Below are 19,512 nucleotides of genomic sequence, written 5' to 3'. Positions count from 1 at the left end.
GTCACCCCAATTAGCACCCCTACCCAGGGGCGGCCCAGGGACATTGGTGTGCAGGCACCTCAATGTCTCCATATACTGCCCAAACTTTCACAGCATGGAGAGGTCATTCCAGCTTTGCTTTATCTTTCAAGCAAGAATTACATCAGCGAATTGATGTCTCACTTGGTATAATTCTGTTGTCTCATGAGACAGACAGGTACTTACTACTAGAGGAACAAACTCCACTTCATTGCTAGTCCAGGAAAAAATAAATCCTTCTTGCTCTCTGTTCCTTTGAAGACTTGTGCTATTGAATAGGTAAAAAGAAAAATTATTAAAACCAGATTGATTTAATCCATGTAAAAGTACATATGACCAATAATAATGGAAAAGAATATACCACAATTTATTTTTCCTGGGAGAACAAAAATCAGTTGAAGTATTGAGTTGGGGAGTGGATACTAAGACTGTGTGAAGCTTTCATCCCTGATTTGATTCGGCGGAGATTTGGCCCGATTCGGTGGCTGAATCGCCATATCCAAATTGAATCAGAGGACCCTTTAATCGCTCTGAATTGAATCAGAACCTTCTGAATTAATTCGGAGAGATTTGGAGATTTGGACATAGACACAGCTTTAAATGTTTTTTCTACATACCTCTCGGTAGCAAATGCTTGTGAGTGCTGCAGTACTGGGGTGCATGGAGCGCCCCACAGAAGTGTGGGGGGCTCCCCAGCATGCTAGGCAGCAGACCCAGAAATGGACCCAGAACCACTTCTGGTCCACTTCTGGGTCCACTAGGGAGTGTGCTGGGGGCCCCCCATGCCCCGACGGCTCAGTGACTGGTGCCTCTTGGGTCTGGGGAGGCACCCAAGGTCTCCCCATGGCCGACTGCCAAGCCTGGGTGTCCCAGGAAGATAAGCACCAGGAGAAGGGGGACTTCCCTTCCCAAAGTGGGACAGGGTACGGGACAGCCCACCCCACCATAAAAAGCCCTGAGACCAGGACAGACTGACCTGTTTCAGGTAACAGAGGAACAGACATGACACACCCGCTCCAAATGGCTGCACAGTTTGTGAGCCACACCTACTTCCAGCTCAAGCCGGCATGAGCAGGTGACATCATCCTCAAAGGCTGCCTGGCAAGGATAAAAGCCAGCATCAAGGGAGACACAAGGGGAGTGCTGCAAGGGAAGGACTCTGGAGGTGCTTCTCCCACTGGGCAGGTGCTATGCCAGGGGATGCTGAGGGATCCCAAGTGGGGGCACCAGGGAGAGCCTCCAGCAGAGGCAAGAGCAGGGGAACACATTAAGGGACACCGAAGACTGTGAGAAAAGGGGTAGACCAGACACTGCCCTGGATCAAGGGTGAAAGCCTTGTATTTTTTTCTTTCCTTTTTATTTTCCTCTCATTGACCCAGTTACGAAGGGGCCTTCAGATACCCCTCTGATAAGGACTAGCGCTGAGAGGCTCTGAGGCCAGGACAGGGGCACCCGGAAAGGCCCTGAACTAAGGGCTGGGGGCAGAGCAAAGACAACACTCCAAAAGAGAGGAGGGGTAGTAGAAGACAGTCCTAGTCAGAGGGTAGACCTAGTTAGAGGTCCATCAAGCAGTCCGGAACATCTCAACAGGAGCAAGGCAACACTGGAAGGTGAGCCGGGGAACAGTGGCAGTCATTGTGAAGGCTGACGTGTGGATGGGGTGTAGGGGAGGCAGAGCCCCATGGAGACCCACTGAGGGTTGCAGTCTGTCTGAGTGAGCCCATTGAGGGGAAGCCCACCCCTGAAATTACTATCTAAGTTGTGGCAGACGAGTCTCAGGGCTTTTCCCGGAGAGACCGTGGGTTCATTCAGGGAGGGCTAACACCAACCTCATGATCGATCTCAGGCACACACATGAAGGCGGCACGTGAACACCTACTGGAGACCAGGCAGGCACGCGGGGGATCTGGGAGAGGCGGGGGGGCGGGGCCTGCATGCTCCCCAGCAGACCCAAAAGTGTACCGGAAGTCCACTTCCGGGTTCACCGCCAAGCATGTGGAGGTGCCCCCCGCACTCCTGTGCACCCCAGCATCATGACGACCATGAGCCGCGTTGCTACCTCAAGGTATGTATAAAAGACTTTTAAAGCTATGTCTGTGTCCAAATCACTGACTTTCCGAATCAGCATCAAATCTTTAGATTTGGATTCAGCTAAATCAAATCGGGGACAGTGAGCCAAATCAATGAATTGAATCATTGTCCCTGATTCCGGCTGAATCTGAATTGAATAGGGCCTGCTTTGCACACCCCTAATATATACCACAAATTACCAAAAAGTGGATTTGTGCAGAACACAGAATACCTGAGGAGAATTTGCTATGGCCTTCATTTTGTCCAGGGTTTTTGATGCTAAATTCTGGGAGAGGTACATATCTTAGGTTCACATATAATCCAACCTCTTTTACCTTTTAAGAAAAAATGCAAAACTGGTAATTGTCTGAAAGAAAAACCTTTCTATTTTTAAACTTAACTTAGGAGAAATAAAAGTCTAACAACCATATTAACGTGCCCTAATTAGTAACTCAGGAAGTAACATTTCTTAATTTTATTAAGAACACTTTGCCATAAAACATTAATACAGCTATTCCCTAAATTCTCATGGTTAGCACTATAGAAGTGTCCAGAAAATCATGTTTTTAAAAATAGTGATCATCTTTAAGAATTTTCTAGTCACTTTATATAAGTAAATGCTGTTACTCCAGTCTAGGAAAACATGCATTTGAAAAGCAGTTTGACATGAAATCTCAGAAATTTTAAAACACATCAAATACAAATTATTTGTAACAATTCTACAGTAGTTTTGTAGATGCCAGGTTTTTAATAGTAGTTGCTGTATATAGGAATCATTATAACCATATTACCAACATCAGATTATTTTAATTATTTTCACGTATTCAGCATTTATCTGTATGTTTTCCATGAAGATTATTTTTTTTCTCATCACCATTACACAGTTCCTGTTAATATTTAAGTAATGAAATGAGGAAACCTTTAATGAAAGTTTTGGTCCTCTCAGTTGATGCTTATAAGTGGCTTTTCAATAAAAACTGACTATGTAGGGGGAAAATGAAACTGCCTGTGATTTAAAATATTGACAGATTCACAAAGAAACAGAAAGGTGAAAGAAAAAAGTATGGTTTTCTTGCAAACATTTTTCTAGTATGATCATGTCAGATGGTGCTTGTAAACAAAACTGTAAATCAAAATATGCAGACAAAAATGCAGAAGTGCATTCAAAAGAAATACACATTTCTCCTACATTTGAAACAGAAGCTCTTCTAACCTCCTCCCAAATTCAGTCTGTCATCTATGCGTTTTACTCACCTTAATTACTGCATAGTAATAAATGTAACTATTAGTACATTAGCTATCTCAGTGTTAAAATGTTGTTCAGTAATATGAGTAGAGAAAAATAATTTTGTCTTTATTATCTAGCAAGTGCCCCTGCCTCACCTCGGGAAATGATCAGTTTAAAAGAAAGGAAAACAGACTATGAATCAACTGGAACAAATGCCACTTACCATGGAAATAAAGGAGAACACACTTCCAGGAAAGACACCATGACAGGTGAGATTAGGCTTACACATCACATATATAAATCAATTGTGATAGATACATTTTCTAGGCTTGGCTGAATTTACTGAGACAGAGAAAGGGATCAACTTTTCCAGTGTTTCAATACTCCACAGATATAGCGCTGAAACTACTAATATTCTTGTGAAGTACAATTATTTATAAAAGTCATAGGAAAAAATAAAGATGTGTATGCACTCTTGATGTGGTACCATATGAACTCCACCATTGTTACAATGATTCCATCTATTTGGGGTTGTATAATTCTACATAAATATTTGTCTATATATTTTTCATCTGTATGCAAATGAAATAGTGCCTGATTTTGAATGTAACAACTCTCAATTGTAGCCTGAGGTGCAGAGAAGTAGCCAGCGTGATTCCATTTTTCAAGTCCAAAGACTTTTTTTAATGCCTCATCATTTCACAGTGGGAGAAGGAACTCTGTCCTAAGTGTAATAGTTGTTCATAAATACTTCTTTTAATAAATGCTTTGTGTTTGATTTGCTAGATACTTATTTTCTTTTTAAGCAAAATACAGAAATCCAAATTTCATCAGCTTTTGAAAGCATGATGTTACAGGCTATGGATAGAAAGTACACATAAGCCAGTATAAGTGATCAGAAATGGTTCAAATCTTTAACACAACATAAATTCAGTGCACATAAACCACTTCCAAAATGGCTGGAACCAGTTTAAGATAACCTGGATGGATATAGTATCAGATGTACCTATTTATGTTAAATCGGTTTATTTGAACTTCTGTCTCAGATCCCCTCCAGATTCAAGTTAATTCACAGTCCCCCAGCATCCCAGGAAGCTTTGCACCTCCCCCCTGCAGCCCTTCTCCCCCCTTGCATGGTGGGCTGGCTAGCTTTGGCCCAAGCTTGTCTGCTCCAGGTGAGCAGGGAGGCATGCTCTAGTGCCTCCTGGATTCTGGCCTGGGACATGCTACAGGCATGTGGCTGCATTTCCTGAATCAAAAGTAAATATCTGTTCTCTTGCTTATTGGTTCAATCTATGCAGCTTAGACTAACCTGTGGAAATTGAAGGATTCGGCCTCAGGCTTTTTGACTGTACTTAGCTACAGTGTCTAATGGCTGCTTCCATACTGAATGTTGTCTGGCTTTCCAGCACTGGGATAAATACATTCTCATGTAGCAACCATTACTGTGAGCTTCACCAGAGATTTGTTTACTCTGTCATTTATAGTCTCACAGCACTGATTTTCTCTCTACCTAGTTTTTCAGTGGAGGCAGTTGTGTAATTTATGTGTAAGGCCTTTTCTCTCCTCATGAACCAAGTATGCCCTAAACTCAGCACTTTGAACTGTTGCATGCTTTGAGCTAATCTAACACCCTGATAAACTGTTCATCAAACTTCCTGGAAGTCTGTTCCTGATTCCTGTTCCTTTGTTCCTGATTCCTGTATCAATTATCAGTTAGCCTTATGTAATCTATTTTGCATAGGCACAATGGAGCTGTCTCAATACAAGTCATACATTCTAACCAGGAGTAGCCCCACCTTTTGTATTATAGTATTATATTGTGGCCTTGTAGAGGTCTCTTGATACCTGTTGGTTGTTTCCTCCTGTTCTCATTTAGGACACTATCAGAATACATTGAGTATGACAGTATGGGGACAAGACAGTTGTACCCATACTAGGCTACATTCTTTGTCCCAGATCTTGCATTCAGGATTTGAATCATTGGTTACCAAGTGCTATATAGTATTTGGTAACCAAAAGCCTACAAACCGTTGTCTAAATTTGCATGAAGAAGCAATAAAGAACATGAGTCAGGATCTGAGAGGAGGAGAGGTCTGTGTCCAATTATTATTGTATTCTATCATGACCTTGGACACGTTCATGAAGGCTAAATATAGACCGTCAAAAAGCCAAAGGCTGAATAAATCCAATCTTTGCAGGTTACTCTAAACTGCACAGATTAAATTGAAACAGAAGTGAACAGACATTTACTTTTGATTCAGTAAATGCAGCCGCATGCATACAGTGGCTCAGGCAAGAAGCTGTGGGGTGCTACAGCATGGCTCTCTGGCTGTGTGGTCACTTCTTCCTGCTGTCCCCAAGGATTCTGGGATTTGCTGTCCAGAATTAAAGCAGCGGGACTCTGCAAGTTTGCTCATCACTTCCTCTTCCTGCTTCCAAGTGCCTCTGGGATTTGTAGTCCACAGTTGCAACCAGCAGTAAGTTTGAGTGGTGGAAGGGGTGTTTAACCCTCTCCCTGGCCCCATACCCTAGCTGGTGTTTGCTTGGGGGGAGAGGGGCAGTACCCCCCATACACTGGGCTGCATCCCCAGCCAGGGTTGCTCCTACTCCTACCCCTTTGTCAGCCAGCCCTCACTGCTCCAACTATAGAGCAGAGGGGCTGGGCCACCTCTGCTGTTTGGAGAAGACAGTATAGCCCAGTCAAGGGCTGCAAAGCATTCTGCCATGCTGGGACTCTGATTTAATGTGAACCAGGAAGGGGTCTGGGACAGAAGTTTTATAAACTGGTTTGACCCAAATCAGTTAATTCTGATACTACATTCAACCAGGTTTATCTTAAACCAGTTTCAGCCATTTTGAAACTAGTTTATGTGCATTGAACTTCTGTTCTGTTAGGATAGGGACAGACATTCAAAAAGTCTGAGCCTGAATGGATTCAATCTTTGCAAGTTAGTCTAACCTGGCTAGGCTGAACCAGTTTCTAACTGGACAGAACATCCTGTCTGGACTGAGGAAATTCAGGAACATACCTGCAGTGGCTCAGGCTAGCAGCTGGGGATATAGAGCAGCCCTCCCTTCCCTTCTACAGTATTGAGCTGAGGGGCGGAGCATGACCAGGCCCCAACAGGACCTCTTATTAGGCAGGTTTGCCTGCACCATCCCAGGCTTTCCCCACTGGCTGCTCAGGGGTTGGGAGTGCTGCCAGCCCTCTGCTAGCACTCTGAGGCAATGGGGGGTTGTTCAGTGCATGCATCTGTTGATGATACGGAACTTTTCAGTCTCCCTCTCCCTGATTCTTTATAGTGTCTGCAGCAAACTGACAGGTGAGCAAACCAGCAGAGGGCTGATAATAGTGTTTATGACCTCATCAGCAAAACAACAGTCTCGCTCCATTAATTCAAACTCTTCTTAAACAGCTTAACAGCTGACCTGTTGAGTAGCTCTAAAAAGCCCTAAGCGGTCACTGTTCTGTCTGCCTGTCCCAGTGAAATTGGAGCCAGTCACACACAGAGACACCTCTTAGTGTTAGCTAGCATACCACATGCCTAGGGTCTGTGGGGTTAGAGTCTGTGTTGTGTGAGATAGGAAGCGGGGAGAGGGGGATCCATGCTTGTCCAGCAAGCAGTGAGGGGGGGAAGGGCAGAAGAAAGCCAGGCAGACCGTGCTGTACCTACCTGTAGTCTCTGCCAGAGCTCCAGCCAGGGAGCACAGGGGAGGAGCTAGCCCTGCTGTGGAGCAGAGAGCCCCACCCAGCCCAGAGAGCATGCCAGGATGCTGGGGGAGTCTGGTTTTTCTTAAACCAGCAAGAAGTCTGGGACAGACATTGCATAAAACGGTTTGACCCAAATCAGTTAAGTCTGATACTGCATTCAACCAGGTTTATCTCACACTGCTTTCAGCCATTTTCAAACTGGTTTATGTGCACTGAACATCTCTTCTGTTACAAGTTTAAACCAGTTTCTGATCACTTAAACTGGTTTATGTGCAACTTATGTCCCTAGCTGAAGAGGTCAGCCACTGTGACATCAGAACAGAGAATACAACATTTCCTTCTAAACATATCAACATTTGCAAATGTAGGGTCACTAAGGAGGGCATTTCCTGGCACTTAGTGACACATCTTTTTCATGGTCTTTGTGCATTCTTTTTTTTTTTTTAAACCCATGCTTCCTTTCATTTAACATTTCTCTCTCTCTTTCTCTCCCCATCTCTCTTTTTCTCCAGTGGCTCACATGCCACTGTGAAATTACTTTACACTTTTAAGTGTAATTAAAAATGGACTTCCCACTTCACTTTCGCTCTTTCAAGTTGCCAAATTTCTACATTTGGTCCAGCATTGAGTTAAATGTCATTTGAAGGACGGGGTAAGACCTATGGATAAATGAACAGAGAAAATAAGTCTTACTAGCTCAACATTTTGATTGCTGAGTTGTGTAGCAGATATATAGATTATCTTTACAAAGTATTTAGCTGTTACCAATGAAATGCAAGGAGCCACAACAACTTTGCAAAATAAATTTGATAAATTGGACAGGAAATAGTTTAATTAAAAAAGTTACAAAACAACCTCACACAGTTTTAACTGTGAGATATCTATTTGCCTATACTAGGTAGTTTCTTACGTTTGTTTGAATTAGAACAGCATACAGATTAAAACAGATGGGAGTTTCTGTAACAAGTTGCAAGGATATATCACTTTGGGAAACACTTATGTATGACTAAAAATAAATAATACACTGTAGGCAATGAATGCAATGGAAGAAGAAGAGTTTATGTTCAGAAAAGTGTTTTTTTTCACTTGAGGATGGATCCACAGATCCCCATTATATTGTGACAAAGTGAAAAACGCATTGTACAACATATATAGACAAGATCCCACTAATTTTTGGACTTAAATAACATACATGTTTACCTATAGTCACAGATTATCCATGGCTATCCCAGTTTGTACAAAACCATTCCTAGATTATGGTCCTAGGTAATATCTAATATCCTGTAACCTGCTGGCTGTTGACCTAAAGCAGTTTTTTTTTAAGAATTGGTGTTTTAATGCCAAGAAGGGTATATGTAGGGAAGCCCATAATGAAACTTGCTGAAAAGAGAGCAGAAACTGTAAATTGATTATTCTAATATTGTAAAAGCCTTAATCTGTCTGTCTGTCTGCCTGTCTGTAACACTTTTTTCGTGCTCTGGTAGTGCGAAGAAGTGTTCAGACAGGTGGCAACACACTGCTATGTTGTCAGGTATAAAAGGGACAGAGTGGGAAGGTGAGGCTGGCACAGCTAGCCTCACCCCCCTGCCCTGTTCCCTGGAGGCAACAGCAACAGAGCAAACGGAATGGCAACAGCAACAGAGAGGGCCAGCGCTGGCTTCGGCCTGCCCCTACCCACTCCCGTTATCCCTGTGTATAGGGCCGACCCGGTGGCAGTGGGGGAAGGAGCCAGCACGCCGCAGTGGTGGCACTGGTAGTGCAGAAAGGGGAGGAGTGGGCCAAGGCCCGACATGGGGGGTGGGAGTGGGCCCAACCTGGCAGTTTGGGGAGCAGCGGGCCCAGCCCAACACAGCAGCCGCTGGAGGAGAGAGGAGCTGGCCTCCTCCCCTGCTCGGGCCTGGACCCACTCCTTCCCCATCCCCCCTCCCCTGCGTCAGTCCCAAACGCACTCCTCCCATCCTCCCGTTGCCACCGGGTCGGCCCAGGCCTGCTGCTCCCACCTCTGCCACCGTGGCCTGCCTTCTCCCCACCATCGGGCCCAGTCCTCTCCTGCATCAGGCCCAGGCCTGCTCCTCCCTTTCCCCCGCCACTGTGGTGGGGAGGTGGAAACCAGCCCAGACCCCAGGCAGCAGGAGTGAAGGGGGGAGCAGGCCCAGATGGCAGGGTGGGGGCACGAGGTTCCATCGCTGCCCACTCCCCTGCCGCCATCATTCTTGATGGGCAATTGGCTAGTCTAAATAGAAAGATACTGTATTGATTAAATAAATATCTGCAAAATGCCATGAGTTTTATGAGGACAGCTAAGAGAAGAAAGGTAACAAAATCAGGGTGCTAATTTCCCTCTTTTGATTCAGGTTTCTGATATCTTGCTCTAGTTGCAGTCCCACTTCACAACCAGCAAGCTTTTGATGACTGGACAAATAATAAACTGTAAAAATGGCATTATCACCATATTTAATTTTATAAAGGAGGAAAGAAAATGTGATGGCATAAATGACTTTCAGCCATTGCACTCTTAGGCCTCCTGCAATGGGATCTAATGCATGATCCACAGAATCACGCCTCCTGCCATGCCACATGTGCCTGACAAGAGGCTTGATTGTGGGCTCACACATTAGATCCCATCATACCTTATTGCCAGTACAGCTGCCAGGACCCAGAGTCAGCAGCAGCTGGGGCTTTGCATCCCCTTAGTTGCAGATCTCCCAGCCCTGGATGGGCATGGTGTACCCCTGCGGGTGCTGCCAAAGCTCCCAACCACAGGGGAGATCCTGCTACATGTATAAATTAAAGATGGATAGCAACCAGCTATGAAATTAGTACACATTTTGTAGGTCTACCTTTATAGCTGGTTGGGGGAGGGAGGGTTATTGTGTGATACGTACATTCCACGTTTAGCTAGCCTCAGTTAATTACACAAGTAACCAGTTTATTGTACGATACCTATAGTGTGTAGAGGGGGGCTTACGGGAAGATGAGCCTTTAACATGCTGTCCCCAGATTACTTTAGGCAGGAGACAGGGAAGAGTGGCACCTTGAACAAGTTAATTTCTAAGATGCCACCTTGCCCTGACTTCTGCCTGATTTCAGACTGACACAGCTAACTACCTCTCTCTACTCTGAGATTACTTTAAATATGTATTTTCTTTGCTTCTCAGGGTTCAGGTTTACTCATCTATTAGATTACACCTGTCCCAGCTGCCCTGAAAAAGTACTCTAATCACAAACAGGAAGAAGTGAATCTTAAGTACCTTTCTCCAACTATACCGAAAGAAACCTTTGCTTTTTGTTATTTATTATTTTATGTATTATTCTAAGAAACTCTCATATAAAGGAGCATTTTCATATGCCAGTGTCATGTCCTATACCGCACAACAAGCTAGCAATGATAAAAAAGCAGATCACTGCTGACTGATATGTGTGAGATACTAAATTGTTTTACTTTCCTGCTGTGAACTAGACTTCAGAAAAAGAGCTCTGTTAGGCATCATGGAGGAACCAGAACACGCAACAAAAGTAGAGGATGACTGGATCTGTTGATTTATCCTCGCTTTTTCACTGAATATCAGACTGTGCTCATGAGGGCATCAGGGTAGTGACTTCTGATTTTAACGTGTCTATAAACATGTCCAGAATCAGCACTTTTGGAAAGTGAAACTTGAATGTTAATCTTAAACCATGAATCATAAGATATATGGAAAGGACTTTTGTCAGTGATATAAAACATCTAATTACATCCTTTTCAAAGCTGGTTTTAAGGTTATCAGTGCACACTTCTCAGAAGACAGCTGAGGAAAATGATTTGATAACTTTTGACTTATATCATCACAGCATGCTATAAAATAATCAGAATAGTTTAGATTTATGTAGTGTCCTTCATTCCAAGAGACCTCAAAGTCCTTCCCAAACTGTATTGGTCTAGCCATTACAAACTCCTTGGTTTTAACTAGGAATATAGTAACCTCAGCATCAGCAGTACTCATTTTTATTTATGTTTTGTTACTACAGATAACACCAGTGTGATAAAATATTAATTTTGAAATTACCTCATCCAACATAAACATTCAGGAATGAAACAGTTTCAATGTTCTTGCTCCATTTTCTGTGACACCTCACTCCCTAGGGTCACCATACTGCCTTCAGCTCTTCTCCTCTCTCTCTCTTCCTTTCTTATTTTTCTAATTCATCTCTCTCATCTTTCTTCTTCAGATAGTTTTATGTGCTACTGTCTATATACAATATCTCAGTAACTGAGCCCTAAACCACAAAATACTGATCTATTCATCTCCTTTTTTCATTTTCTCTCCCTCTCTATTTGCACTTGCCCTCAGTTTGGATAGCTGTTCGACAGTCATAGTCAACTGTTCATCCAAGCATGGCAGCCCTTACAGCTATTTCTTGACGCCATGGTTCCCTAAAAGGGCTACCTGTAAGAAGCAGGCACTGGAGCGGGGCTGTGTGTGTTGCTAGCAGCTATGCAACCTGACTTTTAAATTGCCTCGAGGGATTACACTCTCTCCATGTCTCAAATGAACTAGTCCATGTTTCTGTTTCATGAATTGTTGGCATTTCCAAGCTATTAACATGCCTTTTTGGTCTAATTATGTTAAATGACTGGCTTCACAATTTGTAAGTGATCTATTTACAGATTAAAATAATGAATTTGTGACTGACACATTAATATTGATACCAGTTCCCTCTCGGGAAATAAACTTAAGGTATGCAGCTATCCTATTATGCAAAAAAGGCACCTTCTGGGTATTTCTTCCAGTAGAATTAGCCCATTGCAGTGTAGGCAGATTCAGGTCTATGGGTTTTGAATTGGTTTTGAATCAGTCCATGAGTATGTATCCTGTGTTGATTGCTTCAGCAGGTAATGCTTCAACTACATGTTTTGCAAATTACACATTCTTGAGGAAAATGAAAAGGACACTGAATATCTGTTCACTGTATCAAACTCTTGGAAGCAGAAGAGCCACGTGCTGTGTGTATCTTTCAATGTGACTAGTCCATTAAGGGACGAATAGAAATTGAAACCTTTAGATTTGGAATCTAGCATGTCAGGACAACCTGTTCATGGGGGTCCAGCTGTAAATTTTCATTCTGGACAAGACAGTTGTACCCATGGTAGTCCAGCATCAGAGAACGGAGACTCCCAAAGGTTTTGTGAAGAATTTGAGGAAATTTAGCTAAAGCAAAAAGCTTACAGAACAGATACTTTTCAGGTTGTGTTTTGCTGCCTGAGGCTGTAAAAAGGAATTGTGGGAGGGGCGTTGCCTTTTAATCCTTATGCAAGAAAATGTATCACGTGTACAACCATTGCGGACATGTGGGTATTAAACAAAAAAGAATCTGAACCAGTATGCATGAGGTGTGAGAGAAAACAATTAGGTTTCTTCAGATCCTAAACCATGGAGGTCCTGGGTCTGGGTAATGGATAAGCCAACTTCACAAAACATCTGGCAGGCAGGTAACTGAGAAGATCAACATGGAAAAGATGGTGCCAAGGAAAGACCTGGAATCAAACACAGATACTAGCTACACCAGTATGGCAGATTCCCACAGTACTAAAGGCTGTAATAAAACCTCTACAAATTAATTGTGCCACTAAGACATACAGATCCATACAGAGCCAAGACATCCAGATGCAATGAGTTCAGTGTTCCAAACATATGAACAAACTACCTAAAGTCTCAAGGGTAAAAGTAGCAAACCACAAGGACTGGAGATGATGAGCAGCCTAGGGCATGGAGGAAAGCTTTGCCATCACCATCTTTGGTGACACACACTCCTCTCTATTCACACCTATGGCCAAGGGCAAGTTTCTGGAAAAGCTGGGAGTGTCAATGGGAACAAGACATCTTCTGTTACCCAGACAAAGACTGATACTGAGAGCTCTTTACACCTCACCACCACCCACCCAATCTCTTCGTTATTGCTTCCAACTTCTCAATACTGTTAGGTAATGGCTATCAGTCATCTCATGATACCTTTCCCTCTGAATGTCAGTGCTCATTCAGCTAGGGCATAAGTAGTATCTTCAGTTTGCCTCAAGAACATGCCATTATCTGAATCCTGGAAAGCAGCAACATGAAGCAACTCTTTGACTTCTGTTGACCCTCTCACCATTAGCATGGAAGATAGGTCTGATGTCAAGTTTGAAGGAGCAGTACTCCAATCCATATTTGACTGAGACGGGTCTTGCACTAATGTACTTCCCATTTGAATCATCCATAAGAGACTGTTTGCCAGTCATTCACAGTGGGATTCACACAGATGTATGGTCTAAGGAGAAAGAACAGCTGCTTATCCTTCAGTAGCAGAAGTTCTTTGTAATGTAGCCAGCATGGATCCCATGACCGTCCCTCCATCCCCACTGTTTGGAGTCCACTGAAGAATGGGCTTTGAATTGCAAAGGAACTGTGGTAAAAATTGGGGCCTCTCCAGTCTTTTGCCCTTTCAGGGTACACATGCCTCTGTGCCAGACACCATTAGTGAAAATTTTCCAAATTTTACACAGGACCTGCATGTGCACCTCTAGTGGGAATCAGACTGACTACATCATCTGAAAGAAATCATTCTTTACTGGTGTTCACTGTGAGTGACCTGTAGCAATCACACAAATCCTACACTTCTCCTTCTGGAAAATGTGATATTTACATAAGTCTTTTTCAAATCCATTAGTAGAATATACCTCAGGTACAGGGTCAGGTCATAACTGACCCAAAGGAAACATCTCCTGGCTAAATATGTGCTTGCAAGGAAACAGGAGATAGACATTTTTACTGAAAATATGAACAGCTCTGAAGGACAGTGTTTTTCTTGTCTGCAGAAGCGTGGCTTCATCTCAGCACTTTCAGGCTTATAACTCAGTTCTCTCAATGTCCTTAAATTAACAGCAAGACGGTGATCCTCCCTCACACAGTGGCTGAATCATCTAGATCACTTCATTATGCACAAGTACCAGCTTCCTGGGAACCAACATGTGGATCATATTTAAATCATCTCTCTTCCCTTGCAAACAGTTTTTCCTCATAAGAAAAGCATCATTGCAGCTTATTTATTAATTAGTATAACAACATCCAACCTGATCCAAGGAACAAAAGTGCCAGGGGGTTTTAATATACTAATATTAGAGTTACCATTTGTTAAATGTAGAAATGGTATAAAACAATGTATGTAGACTAAAATCTATTGCTTGTTGCTATTTGCCTACCAAGTTTCCTTATTGACTTAGGTGTGAAATCCATAGGTTCAGCATAATATTTATGTATAAATACTAACGAGAGTTATACCTTATTTACTCAATTTTAAGGTGAGGTATTTTTCCCTATTTTACATGGGGATAAAGCCCCTCATCTTAGAATTGTGTACAGGGCAGTTGTGGGTTCCAGTCTTAGGCTCTCACCCCTAATAAGGGTTAGGGCTATCGCCACAGCTGCTGCCTGCCCTGCTTCCCTGACCCCCACCCCCCATCCCCACCGCTTCTGCACCCTGCCGTATTTCCCCTGCAGCCTCTTCCCTCCACCCTGTCCCACACAGCCTCTGTTTCCCTGCCTGACCCTCTCCCTTCCACCCTTATCCTTGCTCTGCACTGGCAGGCTTTCTCCCCATTTTAGCCTGGGACACTGAGCATAGCCCCAGCCTAGCCCCATAGCAGTGGTGTACAGGCCACACAGGCTTAGGGCTATGCTCAGTGCCCCAGCCTGCCAATGTGGATGGGGCAGGAGCAGGAAGTAGACTTGGGGTGCAAAGGGGAACCAAAGAGGGTGGGGAAAAGTAGGAAGGGGGAACAGAGAGGCTGAGGTGGAGGAGCAGGAGGAGAAACAGAGCTGGGAAGAAGGTGGGGCTGAGGCTGTAAGATGGGGCAGACAGGGGGCAGGCACAAGCAGGGAGCAAGCTGCTTGACCTTTCCAACTGCCCCTCCTGCAGCAGTGTCTGCCCCCCCTGCAGCAGTGGGGGGTGAATTAAAGATGACCCTCCAATAATTTAATTTTATACATGAAAAATTATAACAAATCTGCTGTACTCTCAGCCTGTCTTGAAAAGATGCTGGTGTATATTGTTTCTAAGAAAAGTACACAGACATGCGTGCGCACACAGACATTCCAGCATGAAGTTTAACTTTTTACTTTGAACAGGTCATGGCAGCAGAATGTGGGAAACAGTTGGTGCCCTGATCACTTGGGGCATCTATTGTTATAGGCATCCTCCTACTCTAACTGCACAGAATAGATAATGCTAAGGGATTTTTCAGTTACTTCTTAATATTATCGTCATTTTGTTCTTATTTTGAACAGCTGCTTTAGCAATCTCTGAGTTGCTAGGCAGCCAAATTCCACTTCCTAAAGCTGTTCCTCCTTCTGATGAACTTGCTTGGCCTGTGTTATAAGCTTTGCTTACCTAAATGCACATCTCTTGTAGGATATCTTTAGTATTCTCTACATCACATGCTATATATGAGCCATATATTGATCTGCATTTCTATTTTAAAAAATCATTACAAAAGATGGAACAGACTAAATTCTCCCCACCCTATGGTCTCACTTTCAAGGAGACTTGTTGTTCTTTCTTTCTTTGTGGTTTCCCTCAACCTGGATTTAAAATAATCTACACTAGGACTCAGGATACATGTTTTACTGTTTGTCTTTAAAAAGCAGAACTTGTGCAGTATATGCTGTGAAAAGGCTGTTAAAAAACAAACAGTTGATGGAACAGTTCTGGAGAGATATGTGTCTGGTAAAACTTCTCCCCTTTTGCTTTTCTCTGTAGCTCAAAACACTGGAATCTCAACTTTGTACAGGAATTCCTATGGTGCACCTGCTGAAGATATCAAACACAACCAGGTATGTGAGTGCAGTAAAACACCAGTTTCCATGTGGAATATTACAAAGCACTTGTTATTTTGCCAGTTAGAACAAACACAATGTGTTCATGTAACAGAGAGGTATAGAAAAGCAAGGGATACATTCTTGTACAAGTGGTAGCAATTTCTTTGATTTCATAAAGGTTGTGGTCTTCTGCATTAGCAGAGAATTTTTGGATCCATGAATCCAAAATGTATAACAAGCTCTAACAAGCATAGGATGCAAACACATACTGATTACAGACATGTGATGTAACCTACAAAACACAAAAGTCTCAGGCTCACAGCTGATGACTCAGCTCCAGCAGCTCAGTTAGTAGAAGGAACCTAAGTCAGAGGTGGCCAACTTATTCCACGCATGCCACCAGTGGCACCAGCAGCCTCTGTTTTTGGGACAATGCAGAGTGGGGAAGGGATAGGGTCTTGGCAGCAGATAGGATAGGAAGCAGAAAGCAGAGCAGCAGATCAGGCAAGCACAGGGCAGGGAGCAAAATGCAGAGCAGGAAGAAGAAAGGGATCAGAGTGGCGCTCAGGGAGGGTGTGGTTCTAATTTGTGACACTCCTGCCAAAAAAGTTTATTTGCTATTGTGATCCTGGCAGTGTCCACTAGGGCTGTGAGAAATTTGGCCAGCTGTTTCATCTCAACACTGTTTCAACTCATTTTGAGCTTGAAACAGTGAAATTGAAATGAAACAAAGGGCTTCGAAACAGCCTCAAAACAAAATAAGGGCAGTCGAAATGTTTCAAAAGTTTCGAAACGTTTTAAGTCTCATAGCAGCCCAGCTGAGTTCCCCTCCCCAGTGCTGTGATGCGCTGAGTTCTCCCAGGTGGGCTGAGTTCCCTTCCCCAACCCGACTAAAACGTTGAAACAGCTTCAAAACAGCAAAACCGTTTCGACAAAACAGAACGCAACAGTGTTTTCAAAACAATACAAAACTTGAAACAAAACACTGTTCCGCTGAAACGGATGTCAAAGCAGAATGCTGCTGTTTCACACAGCCCTAGTGTCCATCCAGTTCCAAGGGTCAAGTGCACACATCCAAAACAGCACCATCATAGACACTGGCTTCTTTATTTTGAAACTTTAGTAGGAGTGTGAATCCCAAGTGCTGTCCTATTTTAGAGACAGAGTAAGTCTCTAAAACATTGCTGAATACAAGTGACTTTTTTTTAGGAACATTACTGAGTCCAAGTGGCTACAAGCCGCGTTGCTTGGATCGTCCAAGATATTGCCAAACCGTCTAGTTCAAACTCTGAATTGTGACGCTTTCCTCCACTTCCTGTTTAACTGTCTCATTAAGAAAACCAGCTCTTCTGTTAGCAGTAGTAACACACAGAAATATAAAACAATTATTTGGAAAAGTAAAGGTGTGGATTTCATTCAGAAGAACTAAGAAAGGGTTTGTGCAATGACTTTGGTGCTGAACATATTCTTATTTCTAGCCTGATGAGCTAAAATAAGCTTTTATACTTGTTCCCCTTCCATAAATCTCTTGTCCAGTGCTAGCCAGATCTAACATACCAGGTGTGTTGTTATCTGTATAGGTCTCAACACAGCCAGTTCCACAGGAGCCCAGTAGAAAAGATTATGAACCATATCAGCCGTTTCAGAATTCGACAAGAAACTATGATGAGTCCTTCTTTGAGGACCAAGTGCATCATCGCCCCCCTGCAAGTGAATATAACATGCACCTGGGACTAAAGTCAACCGGCAACTACGTCGACTTCTATTCAGCTGCTCGTCCCTACAGTGAACTTAACTATGAAACAAGCCACTATCCAGCCTCTCCAGATTCCTGGGTTTGAGGCTTGGGCAAGAAACAGAAGCTCCAGGAACTGTGCATGTGCATGCATACCACAAGACATTTTTTTCCTGCAAATTTAGTTTGTTAAAGCCTGTTCCATAGGAAGGCCCTGGTAACCAGTATGGAAAAATTTAAGAGATTTTAGAAGGCTAAAAGAAATGCAAGTTAAATATGGAAGTCATTAGAAAGAAATATATATATACAAATATATATTACAGTGTGGGACAACTTTACTGTTGTCCTATAGAGTCTAAAATAACAGTGCTGTGTACTGAATGTGGCTGAAGGAAGGAGGGAGAATATGACAGTGGATGTGGGTCAAGAGTTAAGCACAAGAAACTGAACAGCTTATGTACTTTATGGGGAACAGCTTCTCACACTTTGTTTAATATCCTCGTTCATTGTGAATCTAGGCTTCAAGTTGCATTTGGGGTTTCCTCTGTACAGCAAGATGTTTCTTGCCTTTTGTTAATGCATTGTTGTAAAGTATTTGATGTACATTACAGATAAAAAAACAAGTGCATTGTGTATATTACACCAATGCCACAGTGTTTCTTCATCTATGGTTCTAAATATTGCTTCAGTTTCAAAATTTTGGAAGATGTATGAATTTCCAGGAGTTTTTTTGTTTTCTTTTCCCCAGTGCGTTTTAACAAAAAACAAAAAGGAATATTTAGCAGTATTGTTCGTTCTGATATGTGAATTTGTTTGTGGCAACTAAAAAAAAGGCATTCAGCAGTTTCTGACAATTAACATTCATCATTCCACACTCCTTGTCAACAAAGTGCTTTTTCACTGCCTAAAATTTTAGATGTAGATATTTGAAATAGATTTTTTTCATTTATACCAGTTTTCTTTATGATGATACAGTGTTAAAAGAAAATAAATTACAATTGATCTGTCATCCATATTTGCTAAGAATGTCTATTTCCAAGAACTGAACATACAAAATACACATTCTTGCTTGTGTGCATGTACGTCTGTGTGTGCATAATATTCTGTGAGTGTATGTGTGTATGTGTGTGGTGTACAAGTTATTTTCATCTGCTGTTCTCCTTGTTCAAGCTTTATTTTATTTTTTTATTTGATATTTTTTACAGTGGAAACTCCAACATGTAATTTCTCCTCAACCACAGTATTCACCATTGACAGTGATTCCAAACATTAGGCCAGTTCCAAGTAGAAGGTTTCCAAACTTTCATCCATTTCTTCATTCCTGGGGTCATTCCCTTTAAGGGTCCCTTCCTCTCTACAGCCACCTAGAAGAGCAAGAGCTCAAGGCAGATGTGGTGCTTTCTCTCCATCTTCCTGAAGGAAGGGAGAATGTCAAATCATAAAGACCCACATGGTTAATTCTTACATCTGGCTGAGGGCCCAGCACTGAGACATTAGGACATTTTTATCATAGTAAAACAAAACCATTCCTCTGATAGAAAACGAGTGATCATTTCTCTACAATTTAGAGCATGGATAAAAATGCTATTAATAAAAGATAGTGAACGCATTTAAAAATGTGGAGCAAAAGGAAGGATCTCCGTGTCCCTCCAGAGTTTAGAATAAAAATTTGATTCTACATTATAAAATATTCACATCATCCAGCTAACAATGTTATAATGTATGGTCTTCACACAATTAGAACCACCACAAGTGGAATATTTGTTAATTACTTAATTTGTTTTAGGATACAAATATTTCTGTGATTATTCACTGTAAGAGTCTCAGCGTTGTTTGAATTATATCCCAGAGGTGGAAAAATCTCTCTCAAATCGTTACCTGTACCACAAGCTAGAAATCGTACAGGTTATTGGTG

At 42.5% G+C, this 19,512-nt stretch overlaps 1 protein-coding gene across 4 annotated transcripts in view; it reads left to right on the top strand.

The window, feature by feature from the left end:
• Nucleotides 1-18,606, top strand: part of CTNND2 (catenin delta 2) — a 1,187,740-nt gene extending 1,169,134 nt beyond the window's left edge. For all 4 annotated transcript variants that reach the window (XM_090049706.1, XM_090049708.1, XM_090049707.1 and 1 more), the window contains 3 exons: nucleotides 3,454-3,585; nucleotides 15,804-15,877; nucleotides 17,443-18,606. In XM_090049706.1, coding sequence (XP_089905832.1) covers nucleotides 3,454-3,585; nucleotides 15,804-15,877; nucleotides 17,443-17,703 — 467 coding nt within the window. In that variant the 3' untranslated portion in view covers nucleotides 17,704-18,606. The remainder of the gene's footprint in view (nucleotides 1-3,453; nucleotides 3,586-15,803; nucleotides 15,878-17,442) is intronic.
• The last annotated feature ends 906 nt before the right edge of the window (nucleotides 18,607-19,512 follow it).

The sequence above is a fragment of the Crocodylus siamensis genome, chromosome 5 (assembly GCF_052110815.1).
Source record: "Crocodylus siamensis isolate JL-2025a chromosome 5, ASM5211081v1, whole genome shotgun sequence".
Taxonomy (NCBI): Eukaryota; Metazoa; Chordata; order Crocodylia; family Crocodylidae; genus Crocodylus; species Crocodylus siamensis.
The sequence above is the reverse complement of the archived record's forward strand: the minus strand, read 5'-3'. Positions and strand labels throughout refer to the sequence as shown.